This window comes from Coturnix japonica, chromosome 22, assembly GCF_054131305.1.
Source record: "Coturnix japonica strain WE chromosome 22, WE-NBRP24, whole genome shotgun sequence".
NCBI classification, from domain to species: domain Eukaryota; kingdom Metazoa; phylum Chordata; class Aves; order Galliformes; family Phasianidae; genus Coturnix; species Coturnix japonica.
Window position 1 is genome coordinate 5,296,169 of NC_140684.1, and position 24,575 is coordinate 5,320,743.

The 24,575-nt window shown below is 40.0% G+C and overlaps 1 protein-coding gene across 14 annotated transcripts in view; it reads right to left on the reverse strand.

Moving 5' to 3' along the window:
• SPECC1 (sperm antigen with calponin homology and coiled-coil domains 1) overlaps window positions 1-24,575 on the reverse strand; it is an 80,433-nt gene that overhangs the window by 20,014 nt on the left and 35,844 nt on the right. For 6 of the 14 annotated variants that reach the window (XM_015880687.3, XM_085522025.1, XM_015880686.3 and 3 more), the window contains 7 exons: window positions 14,976-16,543; window positions 12,911-13,118; window positions 12,216-12,289; window positions 11,498-11,676; window positions 3,320-3,465; window positions 3,009-3,109; window positions 2,567-2,648 (listed from right to left, as the gene is read on the reverse strand). In XM_015880687.3, coding sequence (XP_015736173.2) covers window positions 2,567-2,648; window positions 3,009-3,109; window positions 3,320-3,465; window positions 11,498-11,676; window positions 12,216-12,289; window positions 12,911-13,118; window positions 14,976-16,543 — 2,358 coding nt within the window. Of the gene's footprint in view, window positions 1-2,566; window positions 2,649-3,008; window positions 3,110-3,319; window positions 3,466-5,935; window positions 7,242-8,853; window positions 8,939-11,497; window positions 11,677-12,215; window positions 12,290-12,910; window positions 13,119-14,975; window positions 16,544-24,575 lie in introns of those variants that run through there. The other 8 variants (XM_085522028.1, XM_015880691.3, XM_085522031.1 and 5 more) reach the window with 2 other exon arrangements.

Here is a 24,575-nt window from a genome sequence, read left to right on the forward strand (position 1 = left end):
ATATTATATATTGTTTTTATGATATGCTTATAGATATAAAATCAACAAAATTAGTAGATGTGGAATCCAAAGTTGGTAAGTTTTCAAACAGAAGCCAAGGAGATCACAGAAATCCAGTTATCTCCATGCCTCTCAATTATCAAGTAGAGTAATGGATAACATTGGGAAATCTGATGTTTTCTGTAGACAAACTGTCAACAAGCCAGTTGAGTTGTTATCAAAAATTAAGTGAATGCAGATCATTTAATGTTCTCTCTTCCTTTCCAGTTACTTTCAGTGTACTATCACTGCATCAGTCCTAAATTTATTTTCAGCAAAAGTGTTACAGCATTTGCCAGACAAGCACGTTGTTCCAGATGACTCTGAAACCTTTTTAAACTTTAGAATATTCTGTTTAGAGGAACAGATCTACAACAAAGGGCATATCGATAAATAAAACCCAAATATTACGAGGAGGAATGAAGGTTTCTCACTAGCCTGCAAGGAAGTGCACTGTTAAACTGTCATTAGCATAATTGAGCTTGGCTAATGGCATGATCCAAATAGGAAGTGCTGAGCCAACCATTCAGGATGCATTCAAGCATAGTGCAAGAAAGAAAAGGATGGCTCCCAGACAGGAATAAAAGCTATTGGAAGCACATAGCTACAAAGAAAAGAAGGGGAAGATGAGGGCATATAAGGAGCAATTTGGAAAAATAAATGTGATAATAATCGTATGAAAAATATGCAATATGATTATGGAAAAATATCACATCCTGTTAGCGTGATCAGTTCGCATGAATTAAAACAAACTTTGTGGTTACTGGCTTAAATTATACAGCAGTGCCTGAAGTGGGGCAGGCAATGCTATCCAGCTCTGTACTTTGCGTCTCACTTGCATGAATAATAAACTTCCTCTGACTTGCTTAGTGCTGCTAGAAACTCCTGGACATAATCAGTCAACTTCTGATTCTAACTGCAAAGATCATACTCATAGATCATCTCTCTCTGCAAAGTAATCTACTCTCCACTTCAACCATATAACATTTGGGTCAGATTAAGGACATCACAGGACACTGCTGTAATATTAGTCAGATAGAATCAGCCAGAAGATTATTATTATGGAGACTACTTCAACTCTGAATTTCCCTGGGGATATTTTTTAATTCAGTCTTGTTTGCATAGGACTTGGATCCACTGCCTTCTAGGATTATTTAGATTGGAACCAGAGCTATTACAACTTTATAGTGAGAAAGCATTTGCAATGAATTACTGGGGCTAAATCAAATCCAGGTACAAAGAGAAGCAATAGACATAGGAACTCATTAAAGTAAGTGACCATAAATTTTAACATACAATAGTTAATAAAATGTCTGTTGATTTCAACAGATCTCCACAGAACAATTGTTTATAGGTAATAACAGCAATTATCCACATCCTGTACTGGGATATTTATTATTAAGGACTCAAAATACATCACAGTTGACAAACCGCTTCATTGTGGAATAAAATGATAGAAATTTTAAGAGTCTTACATTCTACGAAGGATCAGAGCATATTTTCATGCAAGATATCTTCTGGATATATTTGATACATATAAGTAAACTATTTGTTCCACTAATAACCTCTGTTCGATTATCATTTACTCATACAGAAGCTGGTAGCACAGACAAGGTGTTATTTATGTTGCCATCCCTATAAACTGTCTTGCTGTTCAGATCCCGTGTCTCTTCATTTTTGAATGGAGGAAAGGGCAATTTACCAAATTATCTGAAGAGTTTAAAAATGAAGGCGGGCTCCAATTTGTCCCATGTTAGCAAACTTACTGCAGAAAATTCAATCTACCATTGAAGAAGTTGTGACTGATCCTTTTTTCTCTCCCTATAGTTTCAATTTGACTACATGAATATAATATTTCATCTGTCCTTGCAGATTCGGTCATCTATTGGTACCAACTTCAATTCCAGTGCAATAACTAAATTCAAGACTAGATAAGCAAAATAAAGGGCCCCAGAGAAAAGGGGAAACAAACACTAGTAGGAAAGAATATTAAATGACAAGAGAACAAAAGCAAAGTGTGAAATGAAAACAAATGCATCTCTTGAGAACTCTCAAAACAAACTCTTTCAAGCCCAAACATGACTGCTCCTAAAACAGTCCCATCTGTATCTGAAATGTTTGATGTATTTCAAATGAAGCTGAATTCAAAAATAATCAGGCCCCCAAAAGACGGTGTTTTGGACTTGTTCCAAACACACATATACTGAACAAAATTCTACCCTCTCCAGTTCCACAGCATGGATTAGAGAGGTGCCATGGATATTTTGGAATAGAGAGGGCAAGTTTGTGTTGGCAAACCCCAGTGCATCAGTTGGGTTTTTTCTTTTGTTGTTGTTTTTCTAAGGCTACAATCAAGTTGGGAATGGATACATGACAAAAATCAATAAGCTCCTTAAAAAAGAGACTCTGAAGACATACTTTCATGTTTTCTTTGACCGTATGTGAAGAGGAGAAGTGGCCCAGAAGGACTAACAGTTAATGACAGTGCTAGCAAAGAAGCAATATTTGTACATTTACTGCAATTTACCTGCAAGTGGAAGGTCTGAAAGATCTGTGTGCTTGACAACACCTTTGCTGGCTGGTTTTGTGTTATTATAAACAGAATGTCTCTGTGAAACAAACAAATGTAGAAAAGAGAATTAAAAAACACTAGTCATCGTGCTCATGCTGATGTTTCTCATTCTCGCTACCAATAACTAAAACCTAATTCCTGGATAACCGTGATTCAAGTTCAGAATTGTATTCCAAGGAGCTCACATCCATCCACTGAGACCTCTAAACTGAAGTCAAAGGCAAACTTACTTTGATCCTTTTTGTTAGTACTAAGCATTTGATGTTTCATAGCAAATAAACAGATGAGTTTCCCTTTCCCCTTGTCAACGTACATATGTTGGTATGCTGAAGATGTGTCATTTAAACATGGCAGCTATCCATTCAAACACTCCAGTGATTGAAAGAGTTCCTCATACCTGCATGGGGGATACAGCAGCTGCAGGGGCTGTTCTCACTGGAATTCCACTTAGGGGACTCCTAGGGACCTTTTGAACCGTGATGTTTTGTCCAGTGCTACCTTTAAAGAAAAGAAATAGAAACAGTTGCATTTCAAAACCAGCCATCTTCCTCTTAGCAGAGCAGGGAACCAATGACATAGCGACTTTCCACCAATCTGAACCAAGCACTGACAGAAAAACTGCACCAAGCAGCAACACAAAATGTCAAGAAATACATATTTATCACCCAAAAAGAAAACAAACAAAAACAACTACAGCATATGGCATACCTGAGCATCCTAAGTCAAATGATTTTATCAATGACTTCACAGTGGCTGCAGATTCTGATGGTGTGGGAGATGCCCTGCTAATGCAAACTCCTTGCCAGCGATTGGCTGTATCTGCCTCTATAGATTCTACTTCTTCAGCTGTCAGCCTGCAAAGCAGAAACCAGAGCAAAGTCAGCAACAACAGGAAACACATGCAGAAACTGCAGGGCTTCATATGTGAGGCAAATCTAACGATGCTTATCTTATATTGTAATACTCAAATATAGACCCGCTGTTATAATGCTCACATTCATTTTTTGGTGTGCCTAACAAACATGAAATCATTGTGTATTAACAATTCTTTCTTTTGTTAGCTGTATCTTCCCCATTTCTCATCTTCTCACAGCACAAATCGTTACCTGAAGACTGGCATTCAATACAGCACTGGGACCAGTGGGTTAATGTGGTACTCAGTATATAATGAGGAAAATATCTAAACAGAAAGATGCTACTTTATGTTCTATGTTTTTAATTGATGTGACATCTGCTGGCGTCATCATTATCAGTTAAAATCTCATAACTGGAAAAAAATAATTAGCTGGACAGGGTTCAGATAAGAACCATGAAAGTTAATCCAGAAAACATGCTTCATAATGAAAAACACTGAAATTCAACTCTTACAACTTAACAATAACATCAGCTGAACCAGTAAACCCTCAATCGCCACCTATAAGTAGTTACATGGGGAATAAAACCCAAAAGTGCTTCACCCTAACAGACATGGGAATACCAAAATTCAGTGGCTGTAACGAAGATAGACAAACTCAAAATAGAAGCAAGACCCCTATTTTAACAGTAAGGATCATTCAGTTGCTCCATTGGAAGGAATAAGAAGGTGAACTTAATACAATAAAAGTCCATGTTACATAAAAACTGCAAACATAATAAGTGTAACTGACATTTCTAGTCATGTATTTTGTGGATCTGGATGAAATGGCTTAGCACTGACATTGTACTTACCTAGTAGCACTCAGGCAGACTTCGAGTGTAATTACCTAGCTTTAGTTTAGGAAAGCTGTAATTAGACAACAAAGACTAGTGACATAAAAAGAGAATCTTTATTACATTGTTCTCCCAATCTCCTAGTAGCTCAAGAAATGCGTGTTGATCTACAGAAGCTGAGGTATCATCATTCCCCTACTCTGCAGTAGGGTAGGCACCAAGGGCTACGTGAACAGAAAGATTTCACAGGGTGCCGGGAAGGCTCCACCAGGCGAGCACCCACGAGACTGAACAACTTCTGTTAGTTAAAAATAGAACTTGGAGCCTTCTTATTTCCCTTTTGGCATCACAGTCTACAAAATGCACAGGGCTAAAGGGTGTCAATGAATAAGAGAATAAGAGTGACTAATGCTTCTATTTTTGGCAGAGCTTAAGGAGGTGCTGTCTTTAAGTAGGCATTTCTTTGCTAATTCATTCAAGCTCCTTGTATGCCAGAAGGGACCACAGGGGCAGATGGCTAGAGAAAAAGCCATTTCAGTTCCATTCTCCATTTAATCCAATAAGGAGGAAAGGCAAACTGGATAAGATCCACAGAGCTCTGAGGGAACCAGTGTTTTACTGGCTAATTTTAACTTCAGCCCTTCACTTTTTCTTTCATAGCTTTGTAAGATATAAACAACAAATCATCAGGTGACAGTATCTGCAATTCATTGCAAGAAAACACAAGAACAAACAGATTTCTGCCTCAGGACACTAAGTCAACCAGTACAATCCGTTTTGTTTCCAAGAAATAAAAAGGCCACTATATGAGGAGTTCTGTCTGGTTTACCCGGTAAGAACAATAAAGCACAAGGTTGGTGGACAGCCATCAGTTCAGTAGGAAAGCAGAAGCTGGGCCCAGATTTTATTTAGTCAGAGAGGAGTCATCTTAGATGGTAACACAAAACACCAGAAAGGACTGATGGCTGCAAGTATTAACTACCTGACTCAGCCAGACTAGAACCACTGAGCAGGATTTAACTCTGAGAAAAGCTCACGCTTCACAGACTAGGCTATCCAAGAAGACTAAGTCCTGCTACTAAGAGGATGGAATTAAGCATAATATCAGCATCTGCTATATGCTTACCTTGAAACAAGAATGAATGGTTTGCACAGATAAAAGCTGCAAGTGCAGCTGGTTTAAGTGAAGCAGCTACAGCAGGAGGCAGAGCATTTTAGCCACAAAGAAATTCAAACATACAGAGTCCTTTTCACAGAACCACTGCTTAGTTTCATTCACTGATGAGAGAAATGGATGTCGTGAGCTTTTCTCTAAAGGTGAGTTATTCTGCTTGTTTTCTGGGTTTGGAAAATATGAACAATAGCCAGCAGGGCACAAATCTTTCTGCGCTTAATATATAGATTCTTTGCAAGAGCAGCCTTCATGCTTTTGAAGGTTTCTGAACTGCCCTGTTGATCTCTTCATTACAAGTGGCCCAGGACTTCAGAACCATGTTTTCAGAAATAATTACTCTGTAATCTAGTCTCCATTACTACTCGTTGTTGTGAACCCTTCTGAAATCCAAGTGACACAAAGAAGACACATAGCTGCTGATGCACAGAACAGAAGAGAAGCCAAGAGTAGGCAGCAGACAATTCCAAACACAAACATTTATTTGGCACTTCAATATATATAATTCCTTAAACATAAAAACCAACATTTAACAGCTGCCAGCACATTAAAGAAAGGCAACACAAGTGTGCATATATGCATATACTCCAGTAGAATGGCACATAGGTGAAGGCGGTGCCAGAATCCTGCAGAATTCTCTAGCTCAGCCTCCTCTGAGATCAGGCCCCTGCTGGGTCTTCACATCCAGGAGAAAAGGATGAAATCCCATAGTCAAAATATGAAATTCCAGCTCTGTGACACATACAGATGATATCCTCGTAGAGACTGTGACTTTTCAGGTTCGCATCAGCATCCAAGTAAAGCTCTCTTCAGGTTTCTCCAGTAGCAAAACAAAGTTCTCCCTGATTATACACTTCACCTGAGTTAAAGGCATGAGATAAACTCCTTCTGAGAGGATAATGATTAGAGCTTGACATATTCGTTGCTTTTCCTTCTGGATCTCTTCACCTGCAATTCTCACAGCAAGGAGAAATCCCCCCTCTGTGGGACACAGCCTGTGAAAGTCAGATCAGGACATCGTGCTCCTTGAGCATCACCCTGCTTCCTAGCACACACTGAGTCAGACATGCCACCAAGTGGTGAGTGCATTGCCAACACAATATTAAAAGACTGAAAACCATCAAAGCAGCTGATACCAATCAAACAGCATAATATTTCTATTTAATTTTCCTGTTGGATTTCAGTAACTGAATTTCCACGAGCAACTTTTCCCAGCTGCAAAGGTGTGAATCACTAGAGTTTGTGTGCATTTATACATACAGATTTGTATGCATATATTTTTACACACAGATTTATGAATATATTATATGGAGAATGAATGTGTATGCACATTAAATTTAAGAAATTAGACATACACACAGTCTTAATTTTGTTTAAGCTTGAAATAGAGCATCTGAACTTCTGTTCAAGGGCAAACAGCCCCATCACTCCAAAGGGGCCATCACTTATTTCAGTCTCCCAGATCTCTGAGATTACTTCTAGTTGGCTTTAAATCAATTCAGAACTTTTTCCAGCCTCCTGGAATCTTCTGAAGAGAGAAACATTTTGAAACAAAGAAATCAGCTCTTGCTCAGGGGAAGAAGGTGGACCTGAACAGCATTCACACTTGGTGATACACTCGAGTTTTGCAGGGTAATAAAAAACTGGGGGTGCTTTTCTCCAGTTGAAACTTCCCTTTTTCAGCTGCAAGTTGAAGACATGTCCTGAAGCATCTCACAGGCCTGGTTATGCATCCATCCAGGGCTGTGTTAGCTGGTAGAGATCAGGCACCTAAGGAGATACAGACAACAATGGGAGAAGTTAAAAGAAGTGGTACACTGCCCACTCTGAGGTACAGCTCTCTGTATTATACAGATAATAATCCCATCATCACTAAATAAAGGGGAAATAATGATATACAGGTGCAAGACCAGTCATACAGGAGTGCCTTAACACTCCGCTAACTCACTTTGGGACACAATGAGCAACCATCAATAAAGTAAATCTGTTTTGCTCAAATAGGAAAGAATAAAATACTTAGAGCCAAGAAACAAGTTTCAAAGGACTAGGATGGTTGCATACCTGACCTTCTTTGCCTATGTTCAGTTAGGGCTATTCATCCAAAATGGGTATGTGAATCTGCTCACTTAATTAGAAATGCACAGTACCTCAGTCCAAGGTTAGTCAGGGTCCTTCCATTGAAGGGCCCAGAGCAATCTCTGTTGGGTACCAAAAACTCCAAAGAGCAACTGATAAGAGCAAACAACACTCCAAGGGCCCTGCTCTAAAATCCTACTATACTTTCTTTAAATGAGAGCAGAATGAACTATCAAACCCCTAAAAGACAGAACAGCTGCAAAACACAGGCACAAATGAGCAGCACATCAGCACATAAAGACTGACATTAGGGTTTAATACACATAGAGTGCAAGCTTATTTCCAGGAGAAAAAGCATGTAACACTGCCATGCTGCAGCATTTGAGACTTTAGGAGGAAGAACAGAAGCAAATTAGTGGTATACATCACAAGCTTCATTTCAGGCTTTCTTTTGAGGACTTGGTTAGATTTTATTATTATTATAGGGAAGTAGCTCATTTAATTCCAGCTATAATTTCTCTGTCTTCTGAACACTGCTCCCAGCCCAACTATTTTCCCACCACGCTCTTGATTTAAGGTACTTAATATTATAGTTCCAACATAATTTTGTGAAGGAAAGGGAGTGAAAGTCGAAGGCACACCTATGAACTTTCTCTAGCTAAATACTGTATTGCTAGAATGGCTTCAAAATGCATATGCACGAAGCCATAAAGGGCCACTCAAAATTTGGATGCGTTCAGCAAGCAATTTATTCATTGCGTTACAAACCCATTGTAGTACTTCTACCTCTGGTTAAATATTTGATCTGAAAATAGCTGCAAAATGTGGGTTAATTTTGAAGGTGAGTTTTCTGAAAAAATGAGACTTGCTACAGGATGACAGGATAATTAAGGCTGGAAGGGACCTCAGGAAGACGCCTTTTCCAACTGCCTGTTCAAAGCAGGATCAGCTATGAGGTCAGACCAGGTTACCCAGGGCCTTATCTAGTCTGGTCTTGAAAACCTCCAAGGATGGAGACAATTTATCTCAGTTTCCACTGTGTCTGAGAAAACAGTTATGCAACAGTGGATAGTAAACTTCTGCATATAACTGCAGAGAAATAACATTAATTACAACGTAAAGTATCATAGGTCTGTTTGAAATGTGTTAATCAATTTGTAGGTTTTAATCAGTGCTAATTTGGGACAAGTGAATTCCTCTCTTCTTTATTCCACTTGCCTGATGGTGGTCCAACCTCCCCCCAACATTCTTAGTCATAGAATTAGACATTTAATCTGTGTTAAAGTCGCCTTTGGGAGGCTCTTACCTTCGTTCAGATGAACTCTGATGACCTCATCAGGATTTTTTCTGCAAGTTCTTTGGCTGTTCCTGAACCAAAAGTGACTTTTTGTCTGATTAGAAGAATGTAATGGTGAAATCAGTGTTGGAGGCAGGAATTCAGGCAGCCACAGGCAAACATTAAAATGGCAGGATGTCATAGGAGAAAACTGGCTTCAAGATCAGTTTATGAAGTGGAGTCTACTGACCCTCAAGAGATGGATGAGGTTTTGCCAAAAAACCTTTGAGCAGCAACACTATTTGGAAGGTACATTTTCCAATTGGAGCTCAAAAATCAGACAGGAAACTTTCACTGGGGACTCATACATTCAGCTGAGTGCAGAGCTGCTCAGAATTAACGAATAGGAGGGACAGTTTACAGAATGTGTTAAGGTGTTGTGCTACAAAATGTTTTCACCAGGGCTGAGCACACATTAAAAATCACCACAGGCACCAGAATCTACTGCTGATCCTGAGCAGTTGCATTTGTGAATGTTCACTAACAGAAATGATGAGAACACCCCAGAACTTTCCACATAAAAGAAGTTGAGGTGCTAGGTAAGGCAGTAACCTCAGGAATCCAAGAACAACCATGTAGGGAAGTGTAGAACTGACTCTCAGCAGTAGCTTGTCAATGTCAAGGTTTTGTTTTATAGGTCAGCTTTAAGATTTCACTGCTTTTCTACTGGTCAGTGGGATGAGTAATGACTTACATAGACTTCATTTATTCCTCTATACCACTCAGTACTGAAACTATGCCTGAGTACTCTCTGCATGGACACTGATACTCACAGTCAAGTTTGTTAAACCTAAATTAACAGATGCAAAATCTCTACACCTGTCTTTGAAAGAGAAAATACATTATCCACTGCAGACAGCATGTCTGGCTCCAAGACCAATGTAATATTCAAAGCAAGCTATACAGACAACCAAGGCAATGCAAAAGACAGACATATCTTTCTGTACGTATGAGAAAAAGCAAGACAAATGTCAAAACTGACTCAAATACAGGTCTGGAATGCCTTCTTCTGAAGCTATGTATGGATGTAGATTCCCACGGACTAACCAGTACAACAATGCAGGCAAGTTTCCTATACGTGTAAGATAAATAGCTCAGTTTGCAAATCAGCAGGTCATCTTCTATTCAGTTTGAATACTAAATACATCTTCGTAAGAATTAATGTCTGAATACTGATATTTTATGTACAGATTAACATTGCCCTACTCCACACAAGAGAAATTTGATTAAGAACAAATTAAGAGCTTGAAATTAAGTACAGTCTGGTAATCACTTTGTCTTAATGCACTGTACATAATAGCTTTTCTTTACATCCACTGGACACACCAATAATAAAACTGGAAATTAAAACACATTTTCTTCTCCTGAAAAAAAATGGATTTCTGTTCAATCCATCAATTCTGAACCATATATCACACAAAAGTCATCCATCTTTGTACACCTATCTACTGTACAGCTGCTGTGGAAGCTCCTGAATGGAAAATAGTGAAGAAATGCAAGCAATGTTAATCTGGACTGTTACTCTACCTGAAAGAAAGGAGAGTGTTTGCTGCATTCCTGTGGCTATTCTAACAGTGGCCTTGAAACTGGCAGCAGAAAGACTAGCCGGGAAAACCTAGAGGAGCAGAGCTCATTTAGCATGTTTATGGTAAGCAGTATCACTGTGTGTGTTGCTTTTCTTCATTCTCCCTGTATAAATTTTCATTCCTGTAGCTCTAGTTCTGCTCGTGCCAATGCAATAAAAAAGAAGTATAGCATTGCCTCCTTCATAAATTTTAGTTCCCCCTTGTAATATACGTTTTGTTTTCCATTCCTTGTTATTTAGTACTTCAATTGTGGTATGACTTTTGGAATAAAATGTCATACATAAAACATCCTTCATGGAATAAAGGCCACACTGTAAGGCAGCTGTGCTGATTCCAATTTCAACTGTAAAGTCACTTGATCCTACCATGCTTCCACAGAACCTCACCATGCCGAGGTACATCTCTAAATAGCTCGTATTTACTGCTCCCTGCCCAAACTACAGACATTGATTTTCAAGAGGGTCTATTGCACAACAAAAATCACTTCTGGGATGTTAATCAAGGCCACAGTCCAGATCATTTAATCACACATCAGGTTTTGACTTAAGGACGGGAGATGTGAGGTGAGGAAATCTAGTACTTGCATTGATCATTCAATCAACATGTATCAGACTTGCAGAACAAAGAGTTCAGCTAATCCTCACTTCAATTTGAAATAAGTTCTCTTCTGGATGTCCCATATGTAGCCAGCCAAGCTTTTCACAGATGGTTTAATGCAGCTGTGCAGAGTTATGAAGGCAATAAAACAGCAGAATACAGTAGTGAGAATAAAGTTATGAAAAGATATTTGCAATTGTTATTACTTCATATTTGCTTGCTACAACCTTTCATGGCCTAGGTGACAGAACTAGATTATCAAAAAGAGAAAAGAACAGAACATTTTAGAATAAAAGACAACACAATCTGTCAGAAGAGTTAAAAACAGACAACGTACACATCCAAGCCAATGAATAGTTATTGACAAAGCACTGTTTGCATGCATGTTAGCAGTCACAGAGATCAGATCTTGGCTTTTGTAAGGAACCGACCTGTTGTTGCCCTTCACTTCATCGAGCTCCTTCTGCAGCCTGGCACTCTTCTCCTCTTCCTCCTGAAGCTTTCTCTTTACCACACGGAGCTCCTGCTGGGCTTCACACTTAATATCATTGGCTACAACCACTGCTGTCTGTAGATCAGCTTGAAAACGCTTCCATTCTTCTGTATCTTCCTAGAAAGAATAAATACAACCGCAAACTGCTGTAACAATGTCACTTGAGCACTTAATTTTTGATCTCTCCTTCAGTGATCAAAAGAGAACAGGATTTCAGCACAATTTCAAGATGCTGAGATTAAAATAAATACTAGTGTCTTTACAGTTTTGACTAGATGGCCAAAGAAGAAACCGATAGCTGATGCTAAGCTCTCCATTCCAATTCAAAAAGTAGAATCAAGTCCTTCCTACAGCTATTGATCATTCAGGATTGTGATACTACTACAAGGACTGTTGCTGAGAAGAGCTCTCTGCTGTTCATCATTCAGGAAGTAGGAACATGCTCCAAAGTAGCAGAAGTTCAGTGGTAGAAAAATTAGAATTTGCAAAGCATCTATTACAGTTTACTTCACTGGCAAAGAATCAGCTGCAAACAAGGAACAGAGAATGAAAGGAGGCACGACTTTCTATAATTGCTCTAAAAATTACAATGCCTAAATGCAATCCAGTATTACAATAAAAGCTCAGCCCAGCTTTTCATGGTATCTGAGCCTTACCTTCATTTGCTTAGTCAGAGCCTTCAGCTGCCTCTCTATATCTTGTTTTTGCTCTTCCAGCTTCATAGTTTTACCTAAGAACAGTTTAAAAAAAGAAAAGCCTATTTGATTTTGCCTCTGGTAATGTCACTAATAGAGATTAAACGGAAATTAAGATACTCTGCCTACAGATCAGCAATAGAATCAACAACAGATTTGTTATTCAAATATCTCCAAAACCAGTTCATTATTTTGTGATATTAAAGCAGGCTTTTAAATTTACAGAGCTGCAAGTATAGAATGACTTGTCAGTACACACACCCAGACAGCAGTTTAATACCGGTGAGTGAAATGAGCAACTCGTTCCACCAGGTGGCAGCTCCTCTACCACACAATAGCATCAAACTGGACTTCCCTGTTCCTACTAGGAATTTTATCCGAAAGCTCCTCGAAAGGCCAGTGGCTGCAGGTTCTGGAATGGGTGATACATCCGTCACTAAACAGTAAGTTTGGAAAATGTCTGTAATATTATTTCCATAGCACTAACTGTTAAAACAGTGGCTCTCACATGAACAAAAAGGATTGGTTGAAATACAAGTAATCCTGAAGTGAGGCTCTAGTCACACATTAGGACGTGCTGCCTCCTCCTCCTGGCTCTGGCCACATCTGAGCCTCCAGAACAAGTTCATTTAAACCCCTTTTTCAGCTCCACATACTTTCTAAGTCACTGATGATCTGGTTGTTGTGAAGTTTGATAGCACGATGTTGTTCCACCTGGTCCTCCAACTCGAAAATGGTTTCCTTTAGGTTCTTTATATCTGCTTCATTCTCTGATGTTTTTTCCTGCAGCTTCTGGCTGGTTCTGCTCAGTTGCTCAGCCTGCCGCTCACACACCTCCTTCAGCTGACCACACTCATTCTCAGCCTAGAAATATGGAAAGAAAACTGCTTGACTGTCCTTATTTCTTAAGGGATATAACTTGTTTGATATTTTACTATGCCGTGAACTTAAGAATTAAACCTGCATTCCCTGCTTTGCAAAAACTGAGTTTCAGTGCTAACAAGACAGTTTCAGGAAACAAACATGAGCTATGAATGTCAGTGTTCTTTCCCAGAAATAAAGATAGCAAAGAAGATACTAGGAAGGAAGTGAAGCTTTCTGTTGGGTGACTCTGATTCCAAACTACTCTCTGCAGGTAATGAACAGAGGAATGGTATTCCTGGAAAGCTCCAAATCTAATCATGTATTGCATTATGAGAATGATAGAGCTGCCTTAGGGACAAGAGTAATCAGTTTGTCCATATTAGCAGTTCTGCTGCTTTTACCACACGCATTTCTGATGGATTGTGAAAACACATGTGGGAGAGCAGCTACTACAGATAAGTATATTTTCTGGATATAGGACAGCTGGAATTACTGAAGGGGGAATATGCTGTGCTTCAGTTTGTTGGCTCAGACCCACAGATCAATGCTTCCAGGGTTGAGGGATATCTCTGAGTATGAACAACCTATGCAAAAGCAAGATGTAGGCTGCCAACTCTGCAAGCAGCACTGGCACAGGCTGACTGAAGGGCAGGCTTACAGAAGCCTGTGGTCTTGCTTGGGTGTGACAAATAGCCATTGATTCAAAACAGCTTAATTCAAGGGAAAAGTAAAAAAGGAGGAAATCTGTGGTTTCAAAACCAAGCAATAAAAGTTCAGTGCAGAGTCTGAGAACTCAGCAGTTTTTCATTTATTCTCCACACACTCCAGCACTAGCAAGCACTCAAAAGCACTAGGGAACTTCCTCTGCAACTCTGTTTGCTGTGGTCACCTATTTAAGCTGAAAGGACACCTGGATTTTCTAACACACTCAAACCATTGAGGAGCTTTTTGGCAATGCTCTCTTCCTCTGCAGCTAGCCAACTCAACAGTTCTTCCCATGACCCCTTTCCCATACAGGAAAGGCTGCACACATTGCTTATCATTCGTTCTGCAGCGATGGGACATTAATCACTGGCTGGCACTACACTAATGCTTGTTCTGTGACACCCTGCATTGCAACTCTCTTTGGAACACCCAGGATCAGACAGAAAATAGAACCAACGTTTGCCTTAAGCTTGCTTGGAGCAAAGCCGCAAGCCACCAAATGGCAAGGAGAAATCTATTCCAAAATATGTTTATTTTTTACCATTACTTTACCTATCTCCAAACAGAGTACTTTTCAATCTTGTTAAAATAGATTTTAGCAAAATAATCTCATCTGGAGCTTGACTGTACGTTGTGACTGTAAATATCAACTTCTGAGTATTAACTCATGCTCCCATGTTTTTGTACTCAGTGACATCTATAATTCACTACTTATTAGCTTGTCCTTTAAGATTTATCAAAAATGTAATATTTGCTGATAGGTCCTTCTCTCTACCCAGACTACAAAGTAACTTTCACTAATATTTGTTCACATAATGTCAGTACATTTTTATTAACCTGTTCTCTTGCTTCAATATTGATGAATATATTTCTGTTCACCAAAACCAGCATATTCTGCAGAAGATACTAGATAAGCTAAATTTTGAACTTGTAAGCAGAGTTTTGCTAGCACTTATTCCAGGAAAAACATGCGCATAGCAAAAGAAACAGAAAATATTGTAATGATCCCAGCTTCCATTCAACACTAATGAATGCAACTGGAATAATTAGTACTAAAATCAGCTGATCAATAACAATTCACAGACTGACAATTGCTTATTTGTGGAAAGCCAGATAAATAACAGTTACATTGTACAGCTGCTACTGCTTTACCTTTGATAGCAGACCCTGAACGTGCTTCAGTTCACTGTTTGCTTTCAGCAGCTCTTGCTTAAGCTCAGTGCAAGACGCTTCCAACTGATCCTTTTCTGCATGGGCTACTTTCAGCAGCTCTTGCACCTCAGAGTTGTCAGTAGTGCATCCCATGGCGTTGATTTCTGCAGCCTTTTGTTTCTCACTCTCCAGTTGGGTTTTTAGAGACCCATTCTCAATTTTTAGACCTTCCAATGCAATTTTGCAGTCCTCCAGAGTTTTTGTTACCGTGCTGTTGCTCTGCTGTTCCACTTCTAGAAGTTTAAGCAGCCTCTCATTTTCATCTCTCAAGCCTTTAATCACCTGCTGGGCATCTTGGTGCTCCCTTTCCAAGCTTCGTAGGCTGCTGGTTAGTTGTTGTTGAATATTGAGCAATTTCTCTCTTTCAAATTGTGCTTTTTCAAGAACTTCTGCACACTTCTGTTCCAGTTCGAGGACTTTTCCCTCCTGAGCTCTGCTTTCTTCACTCTTGGATCGCTCTTGGAGGAGAGTCATTAGCTTTTCATTTTCTTGACCCAGCTGCTCTGCTCTGTCTCTGTGTTGGTGAAAAGAAGTCTCCAGGAGAGCTTTCTCTTCCACCAGCTTCTCGTTTTCTGCTGTCAGCTCCTGCACCATTTGTTGCTGGTCTGACAGCTCCTGCAGAGTGGCTTGTAATTCTTCTGCTGTGCTATGGTGATTCTCCTCCATTTTTTGTATTTTCTCCGTAAGAGATGCGACTGAAAGGTCGCTAATGTTGTTTGGAGAACTTCCTGTAGTGGAGCATTTGGAACCCTTGAAGTGGTTGCTGTTGGAGGATGCTGGCCTGGAAGGTATATCTGCTATATGTTCAAAATCAGACGCATCAGGTGACAGGGAAGCTTTAGTTACATCGCTGCTGGAAGAAGCGGAATTGCGCAGTGTTCCCCCATTCACTCGCTGCCTGTGCTCAATTGTTTCACCTCTCAATACATTTTTTGATGGGCTTCCAAAACTGGATTCTTGGGTAGTTGGGGTAGGGAGGCTGCTGTCACCGCCACTGCTTGTTGTTGTGTCTGACAGAGGAGAATTCTCAAGATAAAGCAACTTCTCTTTCAAAACACGATTTTCTTCTCCCAGACAAGCAAGTTCTTTTTGAAAAGTCCTGTTTTTTTCCTGAAGGGTCCGTATTAGTGGATCTATGTCAACAGGTGACAAGGTTTCTATGTTTTGGTCTGAAGCACCCATCCCTTCAAGGTTATGCGACCCTTTCTCTTTGCATTTCTTCAGTTCACAGCGGAGTTTGGTTATTTCAGAATCTTTTGTCTTGGCTTCTGCCAGGAGTTCTTTAACCTGAGATTCCAAAACAGCCTTGTCACCAGTTTCACTCTCTTGCTTGGACTTGCTAGTGGGGCGCACATGTTTGGTAGGAGTTGGTGTACCAGAAGAGGTGGGGCTGGGCTGAGTTTTCCTTGTATTGGCTTGGCCACGCAGTACAGCTCTCTCCCTTGATACAGAGGATGATATTTCTCGGGGTGCTGGAATCCCTGTGCGCTTTGCAGTTGAAACTGTTCCTTGAAAAGTAAAAGAGGAGGCAAACTGAGTGAGTTTGTGAAAGAAACAAATCACATGACAACAACACGGGAGCCTAGAGCAGTCCTGGAAAAAAACACCTGAATATTTGAATAGGTTTAGTCATGATGAGTGTGGATTCATGTTTCACAAAGGCTTGTACTATTTTGCATTTCCTCCCCTCCTGCCTCCTGCAAAGGGAACACAATCTACTGAAGTTCTTCCCAATGTAATAATAGAACATGCAGATGCTGTGATGCACAAACTGCAATCCAGGATACTATTTGAAAATGAAAACATACTTTATATTATACCTTGTGAAAAGACAGGTTTATTCCTACTAATTTCTGGGTGAAGTTTCAATAACGTAGGAAAAAATATGATCCTAGATTATAAAATACGTAATTTTTTAGTCACACGACTAATGTTATCACACATTAAAATGATATATTTGCATTATGCTCAATGTAAGCAAAATAGAATAATGAAAAAGGTGTCTCAATAATGAAAATGGAGTCTCAAATAGAAAACTGTCTCAAACAGAGCTGAACAAAACATTTATCGTGTTATAAATTCCATTCTCCGCTATCATGGAAGAACAAGAGGAGGTCAGAAAACGATGCTTTTCCTTTTTAATGTCATTTAGTATCATTATTTTAAACCTAGTTACAAAGCATTATGTGATTACAAGGGCAAAGTTCTGAGCAGCTGATATTCCAGAAGACTTGAATAATGAATGTGGTGTCACAGGTACTGAATAAACAATAACAGCCATTCTAACTTTGAAAGTATTAACAAACTGATTAAAGAAAAGAAGTATGTTCAAGTTTCTGTTTTCAGGACCTTCCTCAAAAGGAAAAAGTTAAAGTACAGAGCCATAAAGTTTTGGAACAGGATACAACAAAGAGATATTGTCTGATGCAGCGATGTAGACAGGATGCACAAGTCAGTTAAGCAAATAGAAGGGGCTACTGAACCAGCATTTGCAGTAAAACCAAGTTCCAGAAGCACACTGGACATAAGTACTACAATCAGCTCCATCTCCCCAGGTTTGTAAGGCTCACTTTGCTGACATACGTGTGCAAAATTCATGGAAAAATCAAAGGTCTGTTGAGACCAAAAGGGGAGCAGACCCCCTGCTGCACAACTGCATGCCTACTGCCTCCCACAGCAATACAACTCTGTAAGCCTCCCAGAATGTTTTCCACAAACTGAGGAAACCTTAGCACAGTTTTGCAGTCATTAAAGTAGGACACTGATGGGTTAATATTATCACCACCCAGTTTGCTCAGCATCTCTTTTAAGACTGCACTGGGTTTATAAAACTCACACAAACAGGAGCCCCTCCTCCTCTTTCCCAACAAACACACTCTGCAGCAGGCACAATAAACACCCAGAGACAAAAAGCAGCTGAAGAAAAGACCCCTGAACACAGTGACTGTGCTGGGAAGAGAGCACAGAAAGGGCTCTGTGATGGCAGGGGCACGATAAGGCCGGAGACAAAGGGTTCAGTGTTTATGGGAAGAGATAGCAGGGACAGGCTGGCTGGAGAGCCAGCAGCCCACACAGCTTCATTTAGTCATCTGCATCTGCAGGAACTGATGGATCCAGGCAGCACCACGCTCCCCAGCAAAAAGTGCAACACAAGCAGAGATAAGAATTTGCTGCTCTGACTCAAATGGTGGCTGCTGCAGCCCCAGGCCAGAGAACTCCTTCACTTGGGGGTACTGAAGGCCCTGGCCCCACTGCTTGTCCTGTTTCCTAACTCATGGGCTCCTAACTGCCACAATCTGGCACCTGTAATGTGTACTTACAATGAACTCGCCACACAAAGCTTGTAGTATTGATGCAGCTAATGCTGTAAGACGAAGGATGAGAGGGAAAATTAATGGACTGATGTGATGTGTCACTTCCAGCAGAGAAGCATCAGCTCAGCACAGAAGCAAACATTTACACGGAGATTCACAGGAGTACAGCAGAGAGCATCTGTCCCTTGAGCAGACATTTGTACAGGAGTACAGATTAAAGATGTACAATATACATTACACGTGGCCAGAAATGTTTCTCAATGGAACCTAATGTGCGCTTATAAAGCCTTTCATTCTGTCCCACTCTTTTATTCAATCCCAAAGGTTTTCCTACTGTTATAATGCAATTTTATGACAAAGCAAATGCCCCAAATAACTCATCTGCTTCTCGCAATGCTGAAGGTAATGCCTGTCTGCATGACTGTCATCTGGTCAGCACATGACAGGGGAGTGTTATATAAGCAGTGGGTAACATTGACTAGGCAGTGTAACATACATTATGACAAGAAAATTCTGCTGCTCACTGGTACAATTTCTGCAGCACTATGAGAAAAAAACCCTTTTCCTGAGGGAAACATAGCAGTTCTGCCAGCATGCTTCTAATTGCCACCTGCTTACAATTGCAACATGATCCTGAGCAATGGAAGTTATATACATAAGGATAACTATCAAGCATACTTAACAGGGATTATCTGTACTTCACCAGGCTGCCAACCAGTCTAGGCATCAAGCTTACTCAGCCTGCCCCACATGTTTTGTAAGAGTCCATACTCTGCTGACCTGTTCCATCATAAATCATAAAGCATTTGCAATCTATGAAGAACCATTAACCAACCTGTGTGTTTTTTCTTGATGTACAAGTGCTTATCTATTTTCCTTTCTCCATCCTTCAAAACAGCACGATAAAATACTAAAAAGCCAAAAAGAACTTAGAGAAGAGTCACCTCTTAAGGCACAAGCTGCCCAGGAAGCACCAAAGCAAGCATAAGCATGGATATCAAGTCTATTTTATGGGCAACTCCCCCCTTGAATGTCCTTGAAATTGAGCAGTGTAGCAGCTATAAATGGAACTGCCAGCCCCACACTGCCTGAGGCACCCACTCTGCAGGAACTGAAGTTAGAGCTGCACAGTCTCCCTGGTGACCATCAGCTTTACACCCCATACTGGTTAAGGTCTAAGGGATATTCCAGACAGAGCATTCAGCCAAGCTGCAGACCTGAAAACCTCTTTTGGACAAACTGAAGCCACCTTATTGTCACATTCCTCACTTTGGTGCCCAGGAGGAGCCCTCTGAACTCCCCCATTTTCATGATCTACTAGATTTACCATCCAGGCACAAGAGATTAAACTTCCGTAGTACTCCTAAGTTTCAAAATACCTTAAAATTAACAACAATTTAATGCTCAAATCTATAGGTAAAGACAATTGCGACCTCTAGATTACAGAAGAGATGCACAGCAATGCCTTGCCCAAGGTCATGGTACATCAGTAAGAATTAGGCCCCCTGGAGCTGCTGGCTCACAGCCTGCTGTGCTGCCTTACTGCTCACCAGGGGACACTCTCTGCCTTTCAGTTGATGTCAGAAACAAAGTGGAATTTTAACGAGATAAAAGTTGACCCCTCATGATGATCTTTAGCCATTTTAATCCCATTTGCAGCGCAACTACATTGTATTCCACAGAAGGAAGGATCAGGATTGCTCTTCAGTTTTTCCACATAATGCCTCTGATCTATATTGGATCTAAGCTCCCAGCACCTGTTGCATCAGCTCCCACTGGGGCAGCCATAACAAGGAGAGAACAGAGAGAACCATTTCCTAACCCAGAAGGTGGAACACATCAACTGCTGTTCAGAAGTCAAATTCCTGCAAGACAGCTAACACAGTTACAATACAAACACAGCAAGGCAGGGGAAGTAGCAAACATTTTACCATGGGCATGGTGGGGTAACGTGTGACCTTCATGAATGAAGATTATGTCAAGACCGTCTGCCCTCATGCTTTGTGTGATCCATGATAACATATCACTGCCTCTTCAGTAAAGCCTTGAACTTACACTTATTGTACCTGATTCTTAAGCAGAATTAGTTCAAATACTTGCTTCTCCAATTCCAGAGCAGACGAAGAATCTCAGTTGGGAACTGACTTCATTTGACCACAGAATCACCTTGCAATAAGTTCTGATTTCTCTCCTGAATCTATTTTTTAGGACTGGAGTCACTACAAGACCATTTTGCCTTTAGTCTTTGTGTCACTCGTGTCCCACAACCTGCCCTTTCCTTAATCCTCCCCTCCATCAACATACTAATAACCCAAAGGTTAATGCCATGGACTTCAGCTCTTCCAGGGATAAACTAACATGGAATGTTCCATTTGTAAGGTCTTCCTAAACTGCAATCCTGACAACACTTAAACAACAACAACACAAGCATGCAGTTTCTTCTCCAGCATGTTTAAAAATCCGTGTTAATGATTCATTCTTCCATAGCTTGAGTAGAAATAGAGTTCACCTATGAAATTTAAGCTTGCTGATCACTGATTCATTTCAGAAAGCACTTCAGTCATGTAAGACTAAACCATGAAGACAGACACATTTTTGGGTGTGATTTTTTAGAACAATGGATACCTTATTCAAATTGCAAGGGCAGCAAAACAAGAAATAAAACTATTCACAGCACTCTGCAGTGTTAAAAGTCATATTCCAAAGAAAGGCAGGCTTGTCTGCAGACAAACTTGCACTCTTGTGATCATCCTCTGCTCAATGATCGTCTCTTTCATTCTTTCACCCACATTTGCAACAAACAAACAATTTCAGTCTCATGTGTTTCCTTGCTATCCCTCCCATCTCAAAATGGCTTTAAAGGGATAGAGAAATAAAGGACAAAGAAGCAAGAAATTATGGACTAAATTCATAGCCTCTCTGCCAACAAAGAAGACTGCTTCTTTTGTTGTTCTGGAATTCTATTCCCAGGCACTGTGATTTTTAAATCTATTTTCCTTCACAGAGCTCACAGGTTTCTGTCTCTCACACAGAAAAGTAATTATTGTGAAACCTTGAGGAAGAACATCATTGTATGTGCTGTGATGGCTAAGTTAAGACAATACTATTAACAGCCCATGTTTGCACAGAAAATAAAAAGAGTTATTAAACGTCCCCATATGGTTTTACTTTGCTCTATTACACATGGCCTAGCTGAAATAGTCTTACTCATCAGCTTTGGCTTTCATCTTATCCTCTGACTGTGACTTCCAAGGTAGATCCTGAACTGAGCAAACCCTGGGTAAGTGCAAGCAATGCTAAGATATTCCTGAGGATCCACAGCAGATTGGTAACAAACAGTAACAGACAGATAATGCAACCATGTAATAATGTGCGTTCATTCTTGCCTGTGTAATGTTCTATTACTACTTTTAACCAAACTGGACAAATATGGGCCACAGACATGCCTTAATCTCACCCAGTTTATGACACAGTGTAGGAAGCCAAAATACAGATGTCTAGTGTAACTTTTGATACTTTTAAGACACCTTCACTGACCTGAAAGATTTGACAGCATTTATGGGAGATATGTACTCTGCTAGAGAGAGGCACCAAGAGAGTAACTGTGATGTCTGAAGACATTTGAAATGGTCTTCGACATCAAATTGAGCTGACATAATTTCACAACAGAATTACAAGCTGATGTTACAAGATGGGTAATAGCAGCTTTTATGTGTTTTTGAAATTATTTCAGTACCCAAGTACCATGTAGGTCATTTCCAGCCACAGAATGAACAATGACTTAATGCAGTGAGTTAATATACGATTTCATGACATCAGTGATAGAAATTAATTGGTTGCCAACTCAAAAAAGACAGTACTACCTTGGAGCCATTGTACTCCCAGGTGATTCCATGCTGTAAAGTAGTACATGTTAAAGGAGATGACCCACCCTTACTGCTGCCTTACTGTTGTTCAGATTTGACAAGATCCTGATTAACCCTGGAGCTTAATATGACTTTTCCCAAAAGTGGATGATCAGTTGAGAGCTCAAATTTGAAAGGGAAGTCTAGGTGACTTTGTAATTTACTTTTACCTTCCTTTCTCCATCACTGTTCCTATCTGAGACTGATGAAGAATGAACTAGGACTGTATCTTGGGAGACACTGGTTATATAGCACAGTAGAATGATTGGTGCACATTTGACTCTTGAGTACTCTTTTCCCTGAAAGATTTCAGAGTTTTGCACAGGCATCTATGTAATTAAAATGCCCCATTTCCCCCTGTCGTTACATTGCTTTGCTTAACCAAAATTAAAAAGTTAAGAAAACAATCTCCTTGCTGTCCAGAGATCTTCCATATCCTAATTAACAGGAAACAGTTTCCGCAGGAGAAAAACACCCATACATTTTAGGGTGGAATGACAAAAAGCATAACCGCTATAAAGGAGGGTAGATGTAACAGTAATCCTCTACTGGACTGAAGTCTAACATAAGATACACAGATATATATACATATATCTATACATAGTCTGTCATGCTATTTCATGTTTGTATCCCATATCCTTTGGGCATGCTGACAGCAAGACAGTTTGATAACGAATAATGAGTGAATGCATGTGATGGAATCAATTTATGATCTGAATCAGTTCTTAAGTGCTTCTTGTAGTTTAGAATGAGAGCAGGACTGAATGCAGAAGGCCAGATTTCCAGATAATGGTGTCAAGAGGCTGATCATCACCTACTGTTATTTTCAAAATTGCCTAAGTTGTTCAGAATCTCATATTCAAGAGCAAAATGTTTAAAATGTCTGGTCCACCATCCAGTTAGGTAAAGGTTAGGATAAAGAGCAACATTATTGCACAGCAACAAACAATTACTGCTTGATCAAGGGTACAGGCTGAATGAGTTAGCCCATCAGCAGTTCTCAGTAACCACAGTGCTAGACACCCCTTTGGATATTCCTCAATAACAATAAAGAATATACTGTTTTTCATCTCTTTCAGAGCTTCCCTGCAGAAAGGCAATGCTCTCTGCTACTCAGTCTTTATGCAACAGCAAACAAAGCAGATCTAGGCTTGGCCAGTTGTGGTTCTCCTGAATGAGTCTGTTTGCAGAACATTAGTCATAGAGCCAACACCTTTGCAGGTCAGCAGATCTTTGGGAAGGCTCACCTGGACTCCACCCCACTTTAAAAGAAACAAGGGGATGGCTGCAGAATAACAAAGGTGGTAACTGTACTAACTCTAACTGTACAGAAGCATCTGTTCAAATAACACCTTCACTCTATCAAACAGAGACTAAAGAGTCATTACAACATGAAGTAACTTTCCTCAGTGTAGGCCTGTTCACATAGAATTCCTCTCTGAATAACAGCAGTAGTTAAAATCTCTTAACTCTGACAGATGCACCAATGTCCATACAAAGCGGAACTCCTCTGAGCATTCCTTTAGATACTTGCTTGGATTTTCTGGAGGTTTGTTAAGTCTCAAATGAAAACTCAGGCCTGGATACACTTATTTTGAATATAATACACTTTCGTACTTGGGCCTTCACTGTGCCATAAGCCTCTTGCACCATGACATACATGAGGATACCAGAGAGTTTACCTTTAAAATGAAGTATACAAAACCCCACAAATTAACCAAAGTTTATCATCTCAGGTAATCTGGGTACAGACAAGGAGTGTAATTGCCATCTACCACTGCACTGCGTTGTATTTAAGAGTGCCCAGCAACCTGGCATGACAAACAGACATCCAAAGCAAATGGTCTAGCAAATGTTGAGAGAAACACTATATCACTTGTATGCTTACTGGCATGCCCTCCTGTAAACTCAAGTCTACTTTATTTAGGAACTGTTAATACCTGCGGGTCTGCCAAAAACACAGTCACCTGCTGACTATAACCCTTGTTCCCCCCTAGAAAGGATGACTAAAATGTTTTACATTGCATTATATCAAAATTAATCTGGTGGAATTTACAGAAATCCAGATAATTTCAGAACGAGATGACTGAACTACATAGAGTTTCCCTGAGATAAATGACTATTAGTTGTATTAAGAATTCCAGGATGTTCCTCTGTTCTTGTTTGCAAACCAGTAGAGAATTGTCTTTAGCTCAGAAAATTACTCCCTTACTAATCAAGCCCAGCAGTCTGTCACTCAGGCATTGCTGAATTAACAGTGGTAACGTGACAGCTATACTCCCCCATTTCTGGGAAAGACAATTAAATTAGAATACCAGCTT